The following is a 22,753-nucleotide window of genomic DNA, read 5'->3' as shown; positions in this document are numbered from 1 at the left end:
TTTATGCAAGATAGCATTATACGCATAGGCGTGCGCAGCCCCTCTGATTGGGAGGGGGGGAAAGTAGTGTTGCTCACGGGACGGGACATGTCCCTTCCCGTCTCGTGTCTCGTCTCGAAAACGAGACGAGACGGGACAAGCCTTTTGAAATTCGAGACGGGACGAGACGGAATGCCTTTCTCGTCTCGTTTTCGAGACGAGACACGAGACGGGACGGGACGGCTTTTGAAAAGTCTCGTCTCGTCTCGAATGTCCAGAAAAAATAAAGGCAACATTTTTAATCAGTTGCAAATACTTGTTTGCTTGGAATAAAGTATTTCAATTAGAAACGTTGATAAGCGTGTATTAAGTCAAAATAAGAAGACTATTCTAGATAGAGGCATGAATGAATACCTAAACTTATTTCCTATACTCTTTCGAAACGCAGCGTTACTCCCCATTTTTTTAAAAAAATATTCCAGGTTAATAACTTTATCTTACGATAGTACTCCAGATACTAATACAATTCTGAATAACATCAAGTAAAAGGGCAGATAGAGAAGGTGGAAGGAGGGGCCAAAAGATCGTGGAATGTCTGCGTCCGAGGTTTATCTTGTAAAAATAGTCTCAGCTCTATAGGTTGGAAAGATAAACGGACCGACGGATATGGTTTATTTTTATTATTTAATTTTTACATCAAAGGGTGTACAGAAGTGATTGTTATTAGGAAGTAGGAAAAGCATTGTAGGAAACATGGCAGTACAAATTGATAAGGAGTTGTTGGTAAAGTTATTAAGGAGTCCAAGATATTAGCAAGACTAAGAGAAGGAGATAATTAGGGACAAATAATCTTGCATTATCCCACTGCGAACAGCTGAGAGCTAAAGAGGAGGAGAAAATACGGGAAATATGGAAAGAAGTAATTTGGTGATTTTAGTGTTTACAGGGAACCACCACAAGATTTTACCACATGATTATTTGCACGGGTTGCAAAATTATTAGAATGTTATGGAAATTTCGGATGTCTTTGTTGAGAAAATTCTTGTTGTTTCCCTCAGGCATTCTGCAGGTGGTTGGATTCGATTTTTTACGTCCGTTTGAAGATTATTTCCAATGTTTTTTTTTATTTCTTTATTTCTTATTTAAGGAGAATACTATTCCTTGGATTGTAATAACGAAATACTGAGGCTGATATACAGGGTGGATCACGAAATGTCTTACCATTTGTTTTGTTTATTACACATTTATTTAATATCGAAACATTACAAAATTAATGCATAGTGAATTATCAGAGTATGGAAAGTTTGTTTAGTGCAGAATGTGTTCAATGTGTCCACCATTATGGGTTCACAACCTCTTGCAAGCGAACCTTTACATTTGTCACAACCCTCCGGCACAAGTCCTCCGAAATTTCACGGCACAACTGCACAATAAAGGCCTTGAGTTGCACTACATCTGCAGACTTCCTTGCGAAAACTTTATCTTTGAAGAAACCCCACAAAAAAAAAGTCACAAGGATTAATATCCGGGCTATGCGGGGGCCACAATCTCCCACCTTCGTGACGTTCAGGAAACCGATTAGACATTACACGCACATTAAACATCTCATGCAGGAAATCAAGAACAATGTTTGCAGTATGTGGGCGGGCTCCATCTTGCATGAACCACTGAGTGTGTAAATAGAGACCTGTTGCCAAGAGCTGCGGAATAAATGAGTTCTCCAACATTTCCTTGTATCGTTCTTTGTTTACTGTGTCGTCAAAGAAAATCGGTCCAATGATTCCATGAGTTAAAATTGCTGCCCACACACTCACTTTTTCTCCATAATTCTCACGTTCATGCAGTTTGTGAGGCTGTTCACTTGCCCAGAATCGAACATTTTGCTTATTTACCACACCATTTAAATGAAAGTACGCCTCATCTGTAAACCAAGTGTTGTGCAGAACATGATCTTCTTCCACTAACAACGAAGCAAACTAATGCCTTCGTTCCTTGTCCACTGCCGTTAGTTTCTGGACAACTGTCATTTTGTAAGGGAACAAGTGAAGATCAGAGTGGAGAATCCTTTGGATTGACCTACGAGATATTCGTAACTCAGCAGCCGCCCTTCTTGTTGATTTGCTTGGACTTCGTGCCAAAGCCACGCGAACTGCTTCAATGTTCTCAGGTGTTCGGACACTTGACGGGCGCCGTCGATTATTCTCCAACACAGAGCCCGTGGTTTCTAATTGTTGGCACAATCTGCGAATGGTCTGTTTACAGGGAACCCATCTTGTACCAAAGTGTGCACGAAAATGCCTTTGTGTCGCTACCAAACTCTCTGTTTCTGCAAAAAACATTACAACTTTCACCTTCTGTTCGACGCTCAACAGGTCGTTATCCGCCATCTTGCAAACTGCTGTTTCGCAACAAAATAGAGTCCGATACTGACTTCTCCTGACATCTACCTGATTTTCCATGAACCAACTCACCCGCATACGTGTTTTGAACATTCAATATATGATATTAAAAATTTTATGAGGTGATTGAATGGTTTGACATTTCGTGCGCCACCCTGTAGAATAGATTTCAAATGAAGGAAGTGCACTAAGTTCTGTATAATCGTCGTAGAAGGAAACTTTGTTCTATGAGGGGATTCCCCGATGGTACAGTGGTAGCATCGTCGCCTTGTAATCAAGGGGTCCTGGGTTCGATACCCGGTGAAGGCACATTGTGATTTGAACCCCACTTTAAACTGTGGGTCCAGTCCCGATTAGCCTTTCTGTAAATCAGATGAAGGAATGTTGTAGCTGTTCTTTTTATTCTGTAAATTTACCCTTCAAGTTTATGAGCAAAATACATGTACAACCTTGGTGACAATGAAGTTCGACCAGAAAGGAATACGTGATTAAATGCACAGAGGCATAGCCGGTGGAATGGGTGACCCGCAGAAGCGACGCATGTGTGTAAGAGGAGGCGTGTGAGCAGGCAAGAATCGTGATCCCAGCATGTTGCACCTAAGGTCACGTAAAGAACGAAAACGGGGAACAATACGCGTGACATTGAACTTCGACCAGGCACCAGACCCATACGGTAAATTCCAGATAGTGGCGCATTCGACGGAAGCATGACGTCACGGACACGATAAGGGAGTCCGCCGTATATAAGCGCGTGCTGTGCACCGAGGAACCGCAGTGCATCATCACAAAGGCCAGGGGCAAACCTATTGACAACACCGTGAGGAGAAGAGAGGTGGAGTTGAAACGGGATGGACTCAGTGAACGGGAAATAGGGCGCCAACTGAACTTACCCAAGTCAACCGTCCACTGCATCATCAAACACCACCACAATACGGGTACTACAGAGCCAGGTAAGGCCCCCGGTCGAAAACGCCTGCTGAGCGTGCGTGACCTGCGGATATTTAGGCGTTATATCCAGACCAACAATCATGTTTCTGTGACCGAATTACGACTGTGGACTCGAGAATGCTTTCACATTGATGTGTCAACCAGAACCATTCGCCGTTACCTACAGCGATGCGGTTACCGAGTGTACAAGGCGAAACGTAAACCCTTCCTTTCCATGTTGAACAAAGGCAATCGACTACGGTGGGCACGAATGTACCGGGGATGGACATTTCGGCAGTGGAGCAGGGTTTTGTGGACGGACGAATCCATTTTCAATGTTGTGTACAGGAAAATACGGAAAACAGCCATTTGTCGGAAGGAGGAACAGAATGAAGCAAAATGTTATGCACGTCGGGTACAGAAACCTGCGTCAGTGGTGGTATGGGGATGCATGACGGCATCTGGGGATGGCCCACTACACGTCTGTGAGGGCATTGTGAATGCACACGCCAATACACGCATACTGGAGCGGCATCTTCCCACAGTGCGAAGGCACCTGTTCCACAGGCGGCGTCTCATCTTTCAACACGACAATGCCAGGCCTCATACAGCGCGGCTGACAAGAGAATGGTTGACTCGCCATCACGTGCGAAATCTGCCATGGCCACCATCGAGTCCCGACCTCTCGCCCATTGAGAATGTGTGGCGTGTTCTTAAGCGACGTGTGCAACAGAGGGGACCCACGACAGTGGCTGCTCTTATCACCTGCCTGCAGGAGGACTGGCACCGCATCGATGTGGAATACCTTGAACGACTCGTCCGCAGCATGCCCCGACGCATTGCCACAGTTATTCGCCGACGGTGCGGCGTCACACCATGGTAAACAGGAACCCCTCTAACAGTGGTCGAACTTCAATGTCACGTGTAGATGGACGAAAATGTTTTATTTTGTGTGGACACCATACATTGCTGCGTTGCAGCGGAAATTTATGTTTTCCTTTGTTCCATGTAGCCTGCTGAATAAAATATGTTCAGCATATGCATGTGTTCTTCTTCTTTCACAACGCACTCCTATATTTGTGACTGGTCGAACTTCATTGTCACTAAGGTTGTAGTATCTACTGTCTACATTTTCACTCGTTATTAAACACATTTCACAAAGTAGTTTTATCGAACTTCAGAGGGAAGCTGACAGCAATGTCAGGGTGGCGGGAGCTTGTTTACGACCAGGGTGTATTCCGAGACTATTTTTCGCCGTTCCCCACTGACAAAGGTTTCGCTTTGAACAATGGACACCGTTGCTTCAGGGGGCAAACACCAAACATAGGGCGAGTTGACCTGCAGTAGCGGGTACGTGCCATAAATCCAGGCCTAAAGTAGGAATGAAAGTTGATGCAAGGGAGGGGCAATAAAAATTCTGTAATTTGGTTTGCTTGCTGACAGGAAGTTTTGCAGGAAAAGCTGAAAAGGAAAACGGCAGACTTTGAATGAAAGAGGGACAGTGAACACAAGTTCTTTGTATTATTCGCCGACACAAAAGCTTCCATTTCGAAGGTGAGGCTATCAGCAGCGAAGTTATTAGAGGGTTGGAAGCAGTGACGACGCCAGAGGGGGCAGGGGGACGCCCCATGTCAGACACTTCGCCCCCCTCCCACCCGGGCCCCCCAACTGAAGTCAATTAAATATCGAATAATAAGAGAGTTCATTTATAAGAGTATGACGATTTTCACCTTTTCAAAGTGGTGTATTCTGCATGATATCACTTTCCTGCTTAAAATAACAACTTGATTAACAAATATTAATTTGCTTCGTCCAAGATTCGAGCGCCGACCTGGGCATAGGTGATTTTTCATTCATTTATGTCCTGTAATAGCCGAGATTAACCTAAGTTTTAACCAGTCTTAAGAACTGGGAAAAAGTGTTGAATGTGGATGATTTTAAAACATCACGAATATTTTCAGGACCACAAGACATCATCTGTAGTACGGGCAAATTATTCTAATCGTGGTCGTTAGTGACAACGCTAATTATTAAAAGACATTCAAAGTTGATTCAAGATTTGGTTGGTTGGTTGATTTGGCGCTTGAAGTCCACTTTATGCACAGTAAGGCTAATCGGGACTGGACTTATAGTTTAAAGTGCCTCCACTGGGTATCGAACCCAGGACCAAAGGTGATCGAAGAAAACCCGTCACTACATGTCAGTTGTGGATTCATCGCGGTTTCTTACTATTCAGGGACTTGAATTTCGAGATGATGAGTCTGAGGAAACCTTAACAAAGGGGATTTCTTCTATACTCTTGAAGTTAATGAGGGGATATTATTTGTAAATGTATTGAACGTGAACCTTAAAATGCAAATTACACTTAAAATTCGATTCAAAACATATCGCGGGCAGGTAAAAGAACGCTTATTAGGATTTGCCACTCTTCAATCATTAGATGCAGGTTCGCTCTTTCTCGTACATATCAAAATCGAAGAACTTCTTCCCACAAACTCCATAGGTGCCTGTAATTGTGTAGCACAGACATACGTTGGAGTGGTAGAGTAAGAGTAAGTATTGCCAGGGTCAGAATATTTCTTGAATTATGAGATAACTGTAACCTTTGTCTGATTTTTTATCCTGAAAGGTGAAACACAAATTTTGCCCAAAACTCTTCAGCGTTACGAAGATGGTTGTCCTTAAAATCTTTGAAAAGGCTTGCTCGAAACAGGATGCTGGATGCAAACTGCTTCATTTGGCTGTTCTTGCCATTGAGAAGAAATGCCAAGTCCTGGACGTACCAAAGGTGTGCAATGTGTTCTCCAAAGCACATAGAGCAGATTTCTACTACAGGAGAATTGCACTTCACTAAGTGCCTCACATTGTTTCTAATACTTAAGAAGATTCATTTCTTCCAACGTCACGTTTATTTTGCAAGAAAATTAAACTCTTAGAAGCATTATTTTCATCATTTATATTATTATCTTATAACTTAAATATTTATAACAGTAGTTTCATCTCAAGAAAGACGATGAATTATAAATTTATGAATGTCTTTTAATACTGAAATAGGCCACTAGGGACAACGCAACGTACCAATAAAAAAGAATTAATGTCTTTATTAAAACGAATCATGTGGAGATAAACTCGTAATCAAGATTTAGGCAGTAAACGTCCACTCTAAATAAGACACACACAAAACACCATACATGAATATAATAATAATAATAATTATTATATAAGTATATATAGATGTGTAGTGTTTTCGGGCGTTTTAATGTGACTGCCCCCTTACAATATTTTGTTGCCGGCCTTCCCCCCCCCCCCCAGTCAAATTTCCCTGGCGCCGTCACTGGTTGGAAGTAAATTTATTAGGACGAGGAAAGTAACATTAGCTGTTGACAGTGTTGCACCAAAGGACGTGATATGTGCTACTGTTTGTATAAATTATGGGAAATTTAAGCAAAAATTTATAATTGTTGAGACTTGAGAGTTGTTTCTTTCATTTGATCTCAGGAAGAGGTTTTCTGAGACAGAGTGGGATTATTTTACACATACATGGGAAAGGGTGGTTGTTTAAAGATAGAGACGTATTTTGCACATTTTTTAAAAGTTCAGATAAAACGAGAATTTAGCCTTATTGTTATGAAAAGAAATAACGCAGTACGGGGAAATAATAACTTCACTTTTTCGCACCTGGTGGGATGCAACACAAGAGTATTGCAGGAAGTCTATGAACGAAGATGAAGAAGGATATGTGAAATTTGACTTACCTGCGGATGAATTAGTTTATTCTAATATTCTTAAGGTTGATATAAGTCCACTTGATTCGCAAATAGGCAAAATCGCGAACCGACCTACAGTTTAAAGTGCGATCCGATCCACTTCGTGCCTCCTCCCTTCATTACAAGACCTCGACGTTATTACTACGCCATTGGGGAGGCACCCAATTTACAAAAATATGTTGATTCCAATAACACGTTATATGCATAATCTGATAATGATGCACTTTGGTGCATCTAAACATATTTTTTTCAACTATAGCATGTCTAAAAGAATCATTGAAGTTGGGAGTTTTATAACTTCAGGAGGCACTGCTCTGTAAACGTGCGATATAAAATTAATGCAGGTGGTTTTGTTACGTTTCTTCGCTTCGTAAAACATACACTTTTGCAGGAAAGGCTTCTTGCATCCTCCTGGGGCCTTGCTCTAGCTAAACAAAAAATATATTTGTTTAGCATAATCGAGGGTTACATATTCCTGCCGAACTTACTAGAAAACAAGGATTCTATTGGGATCATACTGCTTTGAATGACAGTATCAATGAAGTTTTATGTACGCTACTACTTATAATAATGAGCATAAAATATTAATCAGGAACTTTATTTTAAGTCAACTGGATGTAACATCTTTTTTTGTTATTCAGCAAATATTCAATTCATCACCTTTTTTGACATTAATTTTCTTGCCAGAACAGCTGTTTTTATGCAGATTTTGACGATCTTAACTACAAGTAAGCTAGATATTAGCTAATATTTGTGCTGTTATATTACTATTCTTCTACCATCTTTGTAACATGTCATGCAATAACAATAATAGAATTGATTAATTTACATATTCAAGTGAATAGACCTATGAATTATATTAATGCATTAATTTAAACATTTGCTTAATTGTTGTCGTTAATGTTATTATCATTTTTTCTGAAACACTTGGCTCAGACACCCTCCCCCGACATATATTTCTAGATGCGTGCCTGCCGAAGGATAAATTAGATCAAGCGGTGGTGGTACCGGACTTAGAGGCTAAAGGGAAAACAAAGAAGTATGTGCGTCATAAGCTGAGCATAAGAAACAGCACAATATCACAAAGAAACACTTGTTGAAACTTATGTCATAGAAGATGTTTAACAATATTAAGAACAATAAATGCTTTCTATTTGTAATATACTAAATATTGAAATTTTAAATAGTCTTTTGTGTTCGTACTACACATTTAAAAACTTTTTTGTTGCTCCCCAGCGCCAAGCTTAGAATTTAAAGAAAAAAATTTACATTTTCATAGTGCACGGAAGTTCGACATTCAGAAAGAAAGAAGGTCTATTGGAAAACATTTCAAGACTTCCAAAAGGTATAGCAGTAATGAAAAAGAGCACTCACTTATAAGTTTGTTACAACCTGTCCGGCTTCCCGCGGTAGCTGATCGCTGGCTTTTCTAGCATAAACCAAGCGGTGTTGCTGCTGAAGACCGCCTGAACTCCGTGCTGGGGAAAGCCAAAGCCAGGCAGCAAATTAAAATACGCAACGTGGCAACAGCGTCTACGTAAGCTCCTCTCTTCTGGCTTCCTTTCGCTCCTCGCTGCCCAACAGACGACTTTTTTCTCGTTTCTCATTGGCACCAAAACTGGCCAGCGATCGCTAGCGCGGGAAACGGGACAGGTTCTAACAAACTTGGTATAAATGTACGATGGATAGACAGTTGTATGAAGCGAGAAAAACCACAAGGTAGATTTCATAAGATACCTAGCAATCAGTAACCAACAAACTGCATTTTTAATATTAATGTCCTCATGATTAACGAACCTTATTTATTCTCACCACGCAATGGGTAAAATATTTGGAGCTTTATCCCACTTTCCGGAAAAATATTTCGTGTTGCTGCTACTTTTGACTTTTGTTGGCATGATATCCCGGATCACTTTAACGAGACGAGACGGGACAAAACGAGACGAGACGGGACGAGACGAGACGAGACAGAACCCTTCGAGACGGGACACGAGACGGGACAAACGAATATTTTCGAGACGAGACACGAGACGAGACAGCATTTTCACGAGACGGGACGGGATAGACCAAAGTCTCGTCTCGTCTCGTCTCGTGGGCAACACTAGGCAAAAGCCTTGACGAAAGTTCAGAAAGAAAATTTTCATTTTCTCTCGCTCTTTTAGTTTCATTGCATTGATGGGTATAGGCTATGTGTGTGTGTGTGCATAGGACGTATATATATATATATATATATACGTATATATAAACATATATAAACATATTATTTAAATACATTACATAATCAATTCATCTGCCCCATAACAAACCAAATGCAAAAGTGATACAAATTGTCTTTGAAATGTGAGCGCTCCTTTCCCTCCAAACCAAACTGTTATAGCAGCAACTGTCTGAAGTACTTAGTTGTTCTTACTTGTCCCTCTGGTAAATTCACAGTGCATTACAGAAAAGAGAGAAAATGCGAGCGAAGCGAGCAAGAACATTTTTCGATCCAAATTTGTATAAATTAAAAACATTATTGATTTAATAGCGCGCAAGAAAATTCATGGAATGCTATCGCATTCTCGTTTAGTTTACAAATTTTCTCATTCAGATCGGTCGGCGTAGAGGGACAACTCTCGCAGCCCCCTAGCGACTACTGCTCTGAACTTGACAAGACCGCAAGAAAAAAAGATATTGCAAGCGAAGCGAGCAAGAAAATTTTACGAAATGTATTTTTATTTGTATAAAATTTGAAGTCAAGGGGGCAATTGCCCCCCTGCAGGTGCTCCTGGCCGTCTGGAAGAAATAATGCAAGAAAGACGTGGAAACTGATTCCATCTTCAGTATTCTTTTGTCCTGCTACTCTTAGATTCTGCTAGTCTTGCATTCTATTACTTCAATGTTTGCCCCCCTAGAATTGATTTACTTCCAAGGTTGGGAAATGGCAATGCCCCCCTGTCCCCTTGTGGTTGTGCCACTGAACCCCCTTCCCCCGTAGTTGCTTCGAACTTTCATCGGCTTGAAAATACTTCATTTTCTTTAAAGTATAATATCGTTAAATAACAGCAATAAGATGCCTCTACAATAAATTTCTAAGTGAAAGTATAATAATATAGGAGGATGGAACGTCTGGAAGAGGGGGGGTTAGGATGGCCACATCTCCCCCTTCGAAAACAAATGTCAACCTATTTTACACGTATAATTTTATTTCAGTCATAGTAATTTAAATTAATTATTTTGCGATAATTTCAAATTCAAGTGGTTTTTTTTTTTTTTGAGGGGGTCAACACTATTATCGGGGTAATATGCCCCATGGAAAAATACCTTGTTTGTCCCTTCGTGGGAAAAAATATGCGAACGTCCGTGATTAGGAGGGACAACTGCCCCCCTTGCCCCCTCCATGCGCACGCCTATGATTATACGAAAAAGAATATTACATGCAAAGGTAAAGGTAAATTCCCTGTGCATATAGCACCATGTCATGAAGGCGCATTTAGGGGATGTGGGCACATTATCGATCTCGGCCATTGTGTTTGATGTGATCAACACCACTCTCCGGCCCCCTTAACTTCCAAGGGTCACATTAATTTGAGGCTGGGTGAACCCCAGAGCCGGTTTATGCGGGGACAACACAGGAAGGAATTCATACACGCGGGAGATCGGAAATATTACATGCAATTCTTTTAAAAATCCATTCATATATATCACAGACCTACAACGGTGAACATATGAAGTCAAGCCTTCATTTCTTCCCTAATACTTCTTATACTTAAGATTCGTTTTAGAGAGGCAGAGAGAGTTTTCATAAAATATAATAATTATATCACATTAGTGTCGCATTTTTAAAAGTTTAACTGTGGTCGAGCGAGATATCCTTTTGTGCTTAATAGTATTGGAATGGCGTAATAAATCTCATTATTTATTTTATAGTTTGATGTTTTACTTAGGAATATATAGATTTTCAATTTCCCGTTGCTGCGTAATGACCGGGTGGGGGGTATTCGAAAGGGAGCGGCATCTGCCGCCACCGCCCAGGGCGGCAAAATTACTAGCGCCAGCCCTGTTTCTGTGAGCCCACATTTGAAACTGATAAAACAAAATATGTGTGCAAATACTGTAAGTAGGAATTTAGGAACATAACCACACCGTTACGGATGTAATAGAAGCGACGAGAAGGGGGAGGGGAAGTAGCGTGCATTTTAGGAAAGGATACCGGCGTGCACGAGAGGACAACGTACAGTTAATGAGCCTAGGATATTTGGAGTATTTCGAAAAACGTTTTGTGAGAATAAGAACTAATATTTTATTTTAAAAGAAACATGCGTGATCATTTGTGAACATACTACAAGATCTTGAGTTGTTTCTACATGGCCGCCCGCATAAAATTTTCCAACTTTCCATCCTTAAATTAGATATTGACATCATGTTTGCATGCCATCATAAGAAAGAAGTGTTTTGAGGGAACATACCCGTAGCTAGGGGAGCAGGGGGCAACTGCCCCCCTGAGAGTCTGCTTTTCCCCCCCTGTGAAAAATACAGAACATATTCCTACCTGGAATTCTCACTAATCTTTACAATTATATCTTGTGTTACTCTAGCAACATAACAAAGACACATTGATTTGGTGATTTATTAGGGTGTATGGGATTGCGTATAATGTCGTATCAGGATTAGGGGGAAAAATTCCCTTACAGATTCAGACTTCGGGAAATGATTTCGCAATTTTCAGTATCTAGAACAGTTGTGACATTTTGAGTAGTCTTGTATTAAACGTGCCCTAATGTGTTCGGATGTTTTTCTTGGATGTGTTGGAACTGCTTAAATTTTTGTTTCCCTAAGTCTGCCTTTTGGTAATAGTGATTCATATGGTAGAGAGACGGAGTGGATATTTGATTTTTGTCACTTATACTGCTTTTCCGGATTCTCTGGAGTAGCGACGCGCAGAGGGGAAAGCTTGTGGGCGGGGCCAGAGTAGGTGGGGAAGGGTGCGGGATGAAAGCAACGAAGTGCTGCGCGGTGTAACGGCCGTAAAGCAAAACGCTTTCTGCTGCCAATTTCTTCTTTTATTCTTAACAATGGCCAGTGTATTGTTTTACACAAATAACAAATAATATTGCACGTTTATTTGTCTTTTGATGCTACGAAGAACTGCAAAAAATTAAAACAAATTTAAACATACATTTTCAAAAAACATGCAAATAACCACAAACTATGAAACATCATGTTAAAAATGAGTTTTAAACAAGTATGAAAAACATGTTTCAAACACTTTGTTTTAAACATTTGTAAAGAAAACAAAGCCATGTGTTTTAAACTTTTCAAACAAGTTGTTCTCGAACACATTCAACACTATGAGGCGCTCTCCTGAATGCAGAGTTCCCATAGACTTCCGAGCTGACATGTTTACTACGGAACTACTGGACCGCGAATGAGCCACTCCCGTGGATGCCCCTCCCCTCCGCGAGTTCATTGGACGAGGCGCACACCCTTCAACATGCGCACAGAACGCGTTCGCGTTCTCTTACTCCAGAGAATCCGGGAAAGGGATATAGCCTTGCTTTTCTGCCACTTCTAGCTAATCACAACATTGAGTGATGACGTGAAATTAATGAAGAGACACTCATAAACAGTGCCGCAACCACAGGGGGCAGAATGCATTTGTCCCCCCCCCCCCCCCCCCGACCTTGGACGGAAATCCATTCTAGGGGAAGCAAACATTGAAGTAAAAAAAACAAGACTAGGAGAATCTAAGAATAGCAGGACAATTGGATACTCAATGTCCGTACCGTTCCCTCCGCTGAACTAGGGAAAACATACCTGGTAGAATGCGAAGAACATGAAAATTGAATAACATGAGCAAACCAATTCTACGCTAATTTTCACTTTACATTTGCTTCTGTCTTGCTCAATTCTGTTACTTGAACATAAATTTATCAAAGGGAAAAAGCTTAAATATTGAAGATGAAGCAAACTAAATTAAAATTCAAAGCTTAAGCAATTAAAGCACCTATATGCTGACTCCCCCATCCTTGTATTTACAAAAATAGTGATTGTTTCTCCTCTCTAATCTTCAAAAGCAGCGAGAATACTTCTTTCACGGAACTGAATATTTTTTAAAGGGAAAGATATCAAAAATAAATATATATATATATATATATATATATATATAATTAGTTAATTTAAGTTGCTATATTCCGCCTCTTTATATTAATAGTGATGAAGATGAACGAATTAAACATAAAACGAAAAAAAACACATCAGGTACGTAGCCAGGTGGAGGACTCGGAGGGCTGAAACCCCCCTCCCCGAAATCCTACAAATATCTAATTTAAAAAGTGTATAGTGGTAATTAATTTTACTTCATTAGCAGGATTAAACACCTTGCATAATACGTTGTAATAATCTGGGATTCATCTTCAGGACTTCTAATCCCACTGTTTCAACTTTATGTGGTGGCTGCTAATAAGGGATGATCCCCATCCCGAAATAAAATTCTGGCTCTGACCTGCAATGATTCGAACTTTTAAAACCTGTCATTTCGAGCTTGGAAAGGGATTTTTTTTTATCATTCATAGGGAATTTCATTCTCAGCCAGGAACACAACAACAGAAGTTTGGAGCTTGAAACTGAATGCGTGTAGTCGTTGGCTTCGTGCTGGGCTTCGTGTTTATTATTTATTTAGGTGTTAGTGTTTGTCGTGATAGTGCTGCGTTAAAGGGTAACGGATGTGATACAAGATTTGCTGGTGAAACCTTTTGGAACAAGATCTTTTCAGGAGAAGTTGCAAATTGTTAATACAGGTAGTCCAGTGTCATCGCTTGAATTTATTTCTACACACAAGGACAAAAATCGGGAATATGTGAGGCATTTTCTCAAGCAAATTATGACAAAACACCATGGTTGACAGGAAGTATAAGTGTTAATAAGCTTTGCTTTTTTGTTGGCCGTGCTTACTTTTCGGGGCTGAAAAGAATGTATGGACGCGTGGCGGATACTGTAATCTTTGCAACGCTTGCGTCAAACATGAAAAATCCAAAAGTCACATAACTTCCTTTGTTAAGCTGCAATCTTTCACACAGACACGTATTGACGTGCAACTGGACAAACAGCGTGCTTTGGATGTAGTACAGCACAAGTAATCGGGTCCTGGAGTAAGTTGAATTTTGCACTTAAATTAATATTGCGGGTTTTTATTTCACTAGTGCACGTCTTTCATTTTATATTTCACAGGTTGTTTTTTTATAGCTTTTATAATACTGTCTTGTTTTATTATTTGAAATTCTACACGTATATTAAACTGCAATAACGAGAATTAATTGATTGTGGTCGTAGCAATAAAACAAACATTCCGACACAATATTCCTAAATCCAATATGGATCCTGACATAAATTGCACGGAAACTTTTGGAATTTGAGGATCAAGGGTCGGAGATTACCCACTCTTTAGAACCAGCATACGCCACTGGTCTGTAATGATGCAAGAGTCTCCCCTTTGAAGGAAATAGAGTCCGTGGTGGACTAAGGGACCCATGTTTTAATGTTCTAGCAAGTACAATAAAATGTATTACAAATTTTTACACAATTCATCAAAGTGTAGATGATATGTAACCATTATTATTTAATTAATTTGATTTTTCTTGCATGCATAACACAACGCAATGGTTTTGTTGGATTCTTGTTAGATTCCTTTGTGCGTAAAAATCTTGTATACTGGAAACTAGAGGGAATCATTATGAAGCATGATTTATAAAGGGCTCCCTTAATCAGTTCTGCAGAGAGGCCCAAAGCTGTTGGTACATATTAATCGTCTATTAACACGACCTGTAAATATCAAGTAGATACAGTCCCTATTAGCCTATTTATGTTAAACTTTATATATTCTTTGGCAATCTGGAAAAGTCATTATCGAAATATTGCTATTTGATGTTGCTCGAAGATTTTTTTTTTATTCATTGCAGTTTCAAGATATCATCCCTTTTCTGTTACTTATCTCTTTTGGGGGAGGGGGCAAGCGCCTCTGTGTACCCTGCTATATCTGCCAATGCGACACAATATATTAAAAATGTGCCCCCTCTATGATTGACTTCGCCCCCCCCCTACAAAGAATTCCTGGCTACGGGCCTGGGGAAATAGGGTGAAAAAAGTGATGAAAGTAGCGTTACAGAATGAGGGAAAAGAAAATAATCAGAGAGAGATATAAAGAAGCGGCACACGCGCTCGCAGGGTGCAAAAGGGAAGAGTTATAGAGAAAGAAATATGGAAGCGAAAGGGGGAGAGAGAAAGTTAGAGAAGGGAAAGAAAGAAATTGCAAAGTCAAAAGAAAGAAAGAAAAGACTAGAGAGGGAGAGAGAGCAACAAGGGACAAAATATAGAAGCAAGAGAGAGAGAGAGAGAAAAGAAAGAAAATAGAGTAAATTAGATAGAGGAGAAAAATAATTTAGAAGAAAACAAACAAAGATAGTGGCAAAAAATCAATAGAGGGGAAAGGAATGAATAAAAATAGACAGAAAAAGGAGGGAGAACATTGAAAATAAATGGTTAAGAAGAGAGTAATGAGAAAACGTCGAAAGCTAGAAAGAAGATAACAAGGAAAGAGAAACGCCCATGAGTTCTTATGAACTGGAACCTTTATTCCTAGGAAAAAAAGCACTGGGTATAATTAATTATAATTTTATAAATTTGTATACAATTTGTCCTAATTTCAGTGCAATAGATTCCATTCTTTGATTATAAAAAGCAGTTTGTACGGTAACAATTCATCATATCGGAGACACATTTCTTCATTTTTACAGAAGAAACTACTTACGGAAATGAGTTTCCCCAAGCTTTCCAACGTTCGTGGAGGTATTTTCTTTCATCGTGGAATCTATTTGACTGGCAAATCATATATTTTTCAAGAGAAATATCCCACCACGCACAAATTACATGCTTCCCATACGTGAACTGCATGCTCCGCATGTTCGATTACGTAACCCACTGTCAGTGTTTCAAACTCCTTTTTTTTACTATGCTTGCCTAACCCAACCAAACCTAACCTAAACCTTATGGAAATTGTTTGTGGGGCTATCCGTGAATGGTTCGTGGGGCTATCCATGAATGGTTCGTGGGGCTATCCATGAATGGTTCGTGGGGCTATCCATGAATGGTCCATGGGGCTATCCATCAGCTACCGTGCATAATGGTTCGTTCGTGGGGCTATCTGTGAATGGTTCGTGGGGCTATCCATCAGCTACCCATGCATAATGTATAATTTCCACCAGTGACTAACACGATAGTAGGTATTTTTCGGTGAAGAAGGTTGAAACACTGCATACCCACAACGTGAGTCAAGATGTGCTCGCCATATTGTGAGTTCCGGAAGCAAAGAAAGGAATAAAGAAAGTTACTCTGTATGTAAAAAATTGTGTTTGTTTTTGTGTAAAAAGTATAATGGCACCTTGAACTATGTTCCGCAATACACAATTGGTAAGTACGAACCATGCGAAACACAAAATATCCAATTTAAATGATGTGTGTCTGATATAATGAACTGTTACCGTTTGTACAATACAAAAACTTTATCATATTTTGAAGTACTACACCACTATATGTTTTTCAATGTTCAATGTATATGTTGTTATCATAATTCCAGGGTCCCAGGTTCGAATCCCAGCCTGGGCATGGATGTTTGTGAGTGTCCATTCATCAATTTCATCATATCATCACTCATCCCCATCTTCTCAAATTAGCCAAAAGTGGCACAAAAAGTGAAGTAAAATAAAGCAAATCAATCAATCATAATTTCTCCTATTGCCACTGTAAATTGGTCGATTAGATATGAGGAATAAACTGAATCAACAAATAAAACAAAAACCTATTCTCTCAAAGGGTACTGATTCGATCCCCCCTTTTAACGCATATTGCACATTCGGATCAAAATTTAAACTCTAAGTGCAGTTCTGATTAGTGTGCCTTGAACACAAAGCTGACTTAAATCAAACTTTAAAAAATATTATCTAGTCTGTTAAACTGGGTGATAAAAGACAGAATATTTGAGTCTTGAAAAATATTAGGCATAATATATCCAAAAGCCTGGTAGTTGCCTCCATTGCCTCATTGCCTCCCCCTGTGGATCTGCACCGGCATCACTTCAAAATCCAAGAATTTGAACGAAAAAGAACCTTGCATTCGAACATTACGGTATGAAGAGAGAGCCCAGGTTTTGACCTCAGCATATCCATTATAATTGTATGTATGAGCATAACAATGGGATATCATAACGAAGCTGTAAGTCTGTACATTTTTCAAGAAACTTCAACCTGACCAAGGGTCATTCACTTGTTCTACCAGCTACTTGCTCCTCTTAGGTATTTCAAATATGCTAAGTCAAGTGGTAAGCAGACTTCCTGAAGTATTGGTGTAACAAACAAGCTAACAGGTAAACAGTCAGTAATCTGCTAGCATAATAGGAAGCTATATACTTGACGAATCAGCACGGAGTAAGTCTCCACTGCAACAGGCACAGAGGAGAATCACACTCTTTTGATTGACTTGGAATAGTCAGGAGCACCTTTTGGTTTTGTCTTTGAACAGGCTGAGTCCGCCTGACTTAGGCTAACAAGCAACAAGAAGCCTGGAGAAAGTTAGTACAGGCTTACACTGCATTCTTTGATTTGCACATCGGTCTTCAAGTATTGGACAGGTAATTATCCTAATTTCACCATGTATGATTCAGGTTCGAAGGTTTTAAAATCCAAGTGTTGACTGTTTGCCATTTCTAGTTCTTTTCTAGTGTAGCTTGTTACAGTAGTACCTCTTAGGCTGTTACCATCAGGCCCACTTGTTAGCTAGTAGGACACTCCTCTGAGGATGAAGGAGATTTTAGTGTACATCACCCAATAAGTCTATTAGGAGTGGCTGGTTCGGTCCCCATCTCTGAAGGCACCCAAATTTAAATCTCACATTCACACCAGTATAATCCTCTGTGGGACTCATGTTGTGTGCTGTCCACATATTTCAATTTCAATTTTTCTTTAAAGAGTGAGGTTCAGCCTGCGGCTGTCCTACCACCTACATGGTAGATTGTCCTTTTCATCATTTCCATCTTATCACCTTTCATCATTATCACCTTCATAATTAGCCATAAGTGGTAGAAAAGTGAATTTAAAAAAAGCAAATCAATTAATCAGTTCATCAGCCAGCATAACAATGAAGCTTTCTTCATTTTTCAGGTAACAATGGCAAGATGGATAGTTTTACTACTTTTGGCAACTCTAGGACTGGCAGATGACAAAGTTACTTTCAAGGACAACAGAAATGAAGGCACTGCAAATATTGATGAACGGTTTGGATTATTAGCTAGTCAACTCGGTTAGTAAATAATTGCACAGTTATGTGTTTATTCTTTTATATTACATGCATATGTGTGTATTTATGCATTATTAGTTGCAATGCTACATATTTATTGTGGTGCCTATTTTTGGACAGGCCACCTTACTTCTTTTCTGTGGCTTTCTGTTCTTTGTAAAAATGGATGTTCTCAACCAATTTGATACTGTTTCCTTTCGGCATTAAGTAAATTATTTACTGAAAAAAATATGAACAACTACTGTGTATCTTGTTTGTACATCAGGCTCACATTTCATTTTAACACAGTAATTCAACTATAACCCAATAGGGGCCAGATTACCATTTAGTAGGTATAGTCCTCTTCTCTGTGTTCATGTGCTGATTGTAAATGTATTAGTTTCAGATTTATCAGATGTGGTTGATATAATTTAGATGGCATGGGTATCACTATATTTTATACATCAAAATGGGGAGGCAATCCATTATTTATTATTTTTTTTAACACTTCGTTGGCTTTAAACACCTGAGACAATAATACCCCACACCCCTTCTGGTAATTTGCCCTTCCTATATTTTGATTTTCTTCCAATCTATTTGATGGCACAATATTAATGTTCCTGTTATCACAGAAGGACACTTTAGGATCACCACATAATAAGTCTGCAATTATAAGTGACCACATCCATTCAGAAGAGATATAGAACCCATAATGTTGACTTGTACTGTAAAGATGATACCCAATGCAATAAGACAAAAATCATTTTTTATGTACTAATGAATCAAGGACGTATTTAGGGGGGTCCAGGGAGTCTGGACCTCCCCGACAGACTTACCAATTATAGGAATTGTAGCTTTCTTGGCGACGTGATTCGAACAAGTGTTCTCAGATTACCAGGCAGGTTAAAGTGGAGTTGGCTTCCAACATTTCGAGGGCATACGTTGCTCTCATCTTCAGGGAATGTAGAAATGGAGACCAGTGTAGGTTAATATACAGGACTATAATGTGGCGGAGTTTGGATTCTGTCTTCCTATTGATTCTCTCTGGATCCTAGTGTTCTCATTGGCTGGGGTCTTGTTTTTACGGAGGAGTGGGTTCCAGGTGTGACTGAGCTGGATTCCCACATCCCTGTTCAGATTGGTGCTTTCCCATGATATGGCTATGGCTTCCTTTACCCGTCGGTCCCAGTAACCGGCACATTTGTCTATTATTTTGGTGTTGGCAAATAAAATTCTGTGTCCCTCGGTGATTCTGTGTTCCACAAGTCCTGACTTCCCCGTTGGAATAATCGGATATTACGTTGATGTTCATTCTGCCGCTGCTCAATGGTGCATCACGTTTGGCCTATGTATGGGGTCCCACACTCGCAGGGTATTCAGTATACTCCTGAAATACAGAGTTCCAGGTCATCTTTGACTGAACGGAGTAGGGCCTTGGTTTTCAGTGGCCGCCTTGGAATGGTCTTCACCCCGTGCCTGGCTAGAATTCTGCTTAACTTCTCGGAGGTGTGTCCTACGAATGGTAAAACTGTTACAGTAGGGCATTCCTGTCCTGTGTTGCTACTGGTAGAGGGGCTGGGCAGTGCAGTATCAGTCCTTGCAAGGGGCTCATCCTCATGTTTGGCTTCTCTTGGCTGTAAGGGCCACACTGTTATCTGTGCTTGGTCTCTGCTGAAATGAAACTGCCTTGTTGATCGCCCTGTTGATATCTCTGATGTGGTATCCATTCTGCTGTAGACTGGTTCGGAAGCGAGTGAATTCTGATTGTAGATTCTCCTAGTCAGAAACTGTTACTGCCCTGTGGGTTAGTGTTCAAAATGTTGAGGCATTGTGCTTTGTGATGGTAGCTATTGGTATTTAGGTACAGGTCAGTGTGGGTGGGTTTTCTGTACACACTATGTCCGAGGGTGCCATTTGGTTTGCGGCAGATCAGGATGTCCAGGAATTGGAGGCAGCCATCTTCTTCTATTCCCATGGTAAACTGGATATTTGAATGCCGTTTGTTAAGGAAGTCTAAGAAGCTCTTTAATGCTGGTCGTCCATGTGGTCAAATGACGAACGTGTCATCCACATATCTGTAGAAACAGGAAGGTTGGTTGGGAGCGTCTTTCAATGCTTCATGTTCAAAATGTTCCATGTAGAAGTTCGCAATCGCCGGTGAGAGTGATGAACCCGTGGCCACTTTGTCAGTTTGTTCGTAATATTTCCCGTTGTAGAAGAAATATGACTAGAATATCGGATGGGGAGACCTTGAGTTTCTTCAGTTCCTGGACAAAATCACATGAGTTCTTGATGTGATGTTCACATTGTCAAACTAGAGGTTGAAGCAGGGATGTGAGTTATTTGGCGATTCTGTAGGTTGGACTGGCTATAGCACTGACAATGGGTCTGAGGGGGACACCCTCTTTTTGGATTTTTGGTAAGGAGGCTGGCTGCCATGCGCTGTCAGGTGTTTGCGAATCTCTTCAGTTAAGCCCGATTTCTTGAGGTGGTGGTTGGTTCCACTGCTGCTGTGGGGTTCCTCGGTAGTTCCCTGTATGCCTGATTGCTCAGAAGTTCTGCAATCTTATCCCGATAGGCCGGCGTTGGTAGTAACACAGTTGCATTTCCTTTGTCTGATGGGAGAATCGTAATGTCAGGGTCTGAAGGGAGTGATTTCAGGGCTGCTCGTTCCTCTCTGGTGATGGTGGGTTTTGGTAGGATGACTCTCCTGATTGTCTGGCTGACTGGAATTATGAAATATTTTCAGATTTTATTGATTGAGTGATTTGCTTTATTTTACTTCACTTTTTGTGCCACTTTTGTTTAATTTGTGAAGATGGTAGTGAGTGATGATATGATGAAATTGATGAATGGACACTCACAGACATCCATGCCCAGGCCGGGATTTGAACACAGGACCCCTTGCAATTTTCAGACTCTACTAACCATATCCACACTGAAATATCATTTTGTATATTGAATTGTAACTTTAAATTTAGTTTGCTTCTGGACCGAAATTTTTATTATTACAAGTACATTTCCATAGTTAGACAACTGTCATATAGTCTAACAACATCTGTCAGACATGGCACATCAAGCAGCAAAATTGATTCTTTCATTATTCATAGTGTTCAATGAATAACAAACCTATGAGATGTATTAAGTTGCTTAGTGTGTGTTCAAGTCATGCTCTACAATGTTGATGGTGTGTTTTATTCACAACTAAACACCAGATTTGGGTACGTTCATACCCTCACTCTTGATGAATATTCTAACCCGTAACGGTCCCTGGGACCTGCAGCCTAGAACAACACACTCATTCTTGGAAGAAATAAAATTCACTTTCACTTTCCTTTCCTTTTCGGTAGCATCATATCTTGGAATATCGCATGACCTGCCAGCATGCTTGCTGTGTTGTACTGTAGTTTCAGAGCTATATACACTCATGGGTCCCATTGACGATTCAACACCCTTTGCATAAGACTTTCAGTATGAAACCTGGTATGAGAATCTGAGTTGACACTTTTAGTGGAAATATCCTTGCCACACTTGACGAAATTGGTAGCAGAAGTGAATTATCGGATCTGGAGTTTTAGAAAAGTGATAATGAAGTATTTACTTCCACTGACTATCATTTTGACATTGTGCAGGATTTTTTTGTGTGTAATTTTTTGTGTGATTTTGTTTTCTTTAGGTAACTCCATGTATGTTCTGTGATATTTGAATAACCAAAGCATTTTTTTTTTTTTGATCTTACACTCGTATGACAGTGTATTTATAGAACCATTTACAGATTTTTGTAGCATAAGATAAATTGTGTAATAAAAACAGTAATAACGAAAACGTTATCATAATTCTATAAGGAAGGTCCAAAATGCATGATAATTTGTGAAAAAGTTTGCTAATTTTTCGATAACTCGTGGAAATAGTAAATTCAATTTGGTGGCCCATGGGACCATGCCATGCTATTTGTGTTACAATCTGGCACCAAAAGACGAATACTTGATACACAATACCACATCATTTTAAATTTAGTTTAGAATGGTCTCCTCCCTTTCCCCTCATGTCATACCATCCTCAAATTATTATTATTATTAGATGGGGAAAATTATTTGGTACTCTATCGCTATCGGTATTAGCATATTGATGGATTGATTTATCAGTAATATTACCCATAATTTTATCGATGTGATATATTTATAAATTGCCAGTAATTTAGAGCAAATTTCTGTCATTTTATTACAATTTTTATAAATTACAACAAAACTCATGTCATGGTTTTGTAAAGTAAATGTCTAAATACAGGGTGACTGGTAATTAGATGTATTCCCTGAAAGGGGTTAAAGTAGAGACAATTTGCAATAAATTTGACCATATGATACCCCGTCCGAAAAT

General features: G+C 39.8%; 1 protein-coding gene across 1 annotated transcript in view; it reads left to right on the top strand.

Moving 5' to 3' along the window:
• LOC145990462 (inactive CLIP domain-containing serine protease A3-like) overlaps positions 1-22,753 on the top strand; it is a 79,787-nt gene that overhangs the window by 27,219 nt on the left and 29,815 nt on the right. Inside the window, exon 2 of the mRNA XM_083126156.1 lies at positions 18,262-18,400. Within this exon, the coding sequence (XP_082982282.1) occupies positions 18,268-18,400 (133 nt within the window). The 5' untranslated portion in view covers positions 18,262-18,267. The remainder of the gene's footprint in view (positions 1-18,261; positions 18,401-22,753) is intronic.

This window comes from Lepisma saccharinum, chromosome 1 (assembly GCF_977018435.1).
Source record: "Lepisma saccharinum chromosome 1, izLepSacc3.1, whole genome shotgun sequence".
Taxonomy (NCBI): domain Eukaryota; kingdom Metazoa; phylum Arthropoda; class Insecta; order Zygentoma; family Lepismatidae; genus Lepisma; species Lepisma saccharinum.
The sequence above is the reverse complement of the archived record's forward strand: the minus strand, read 5'-3'. Positions and strand labels throughout refer to the sequence as shown.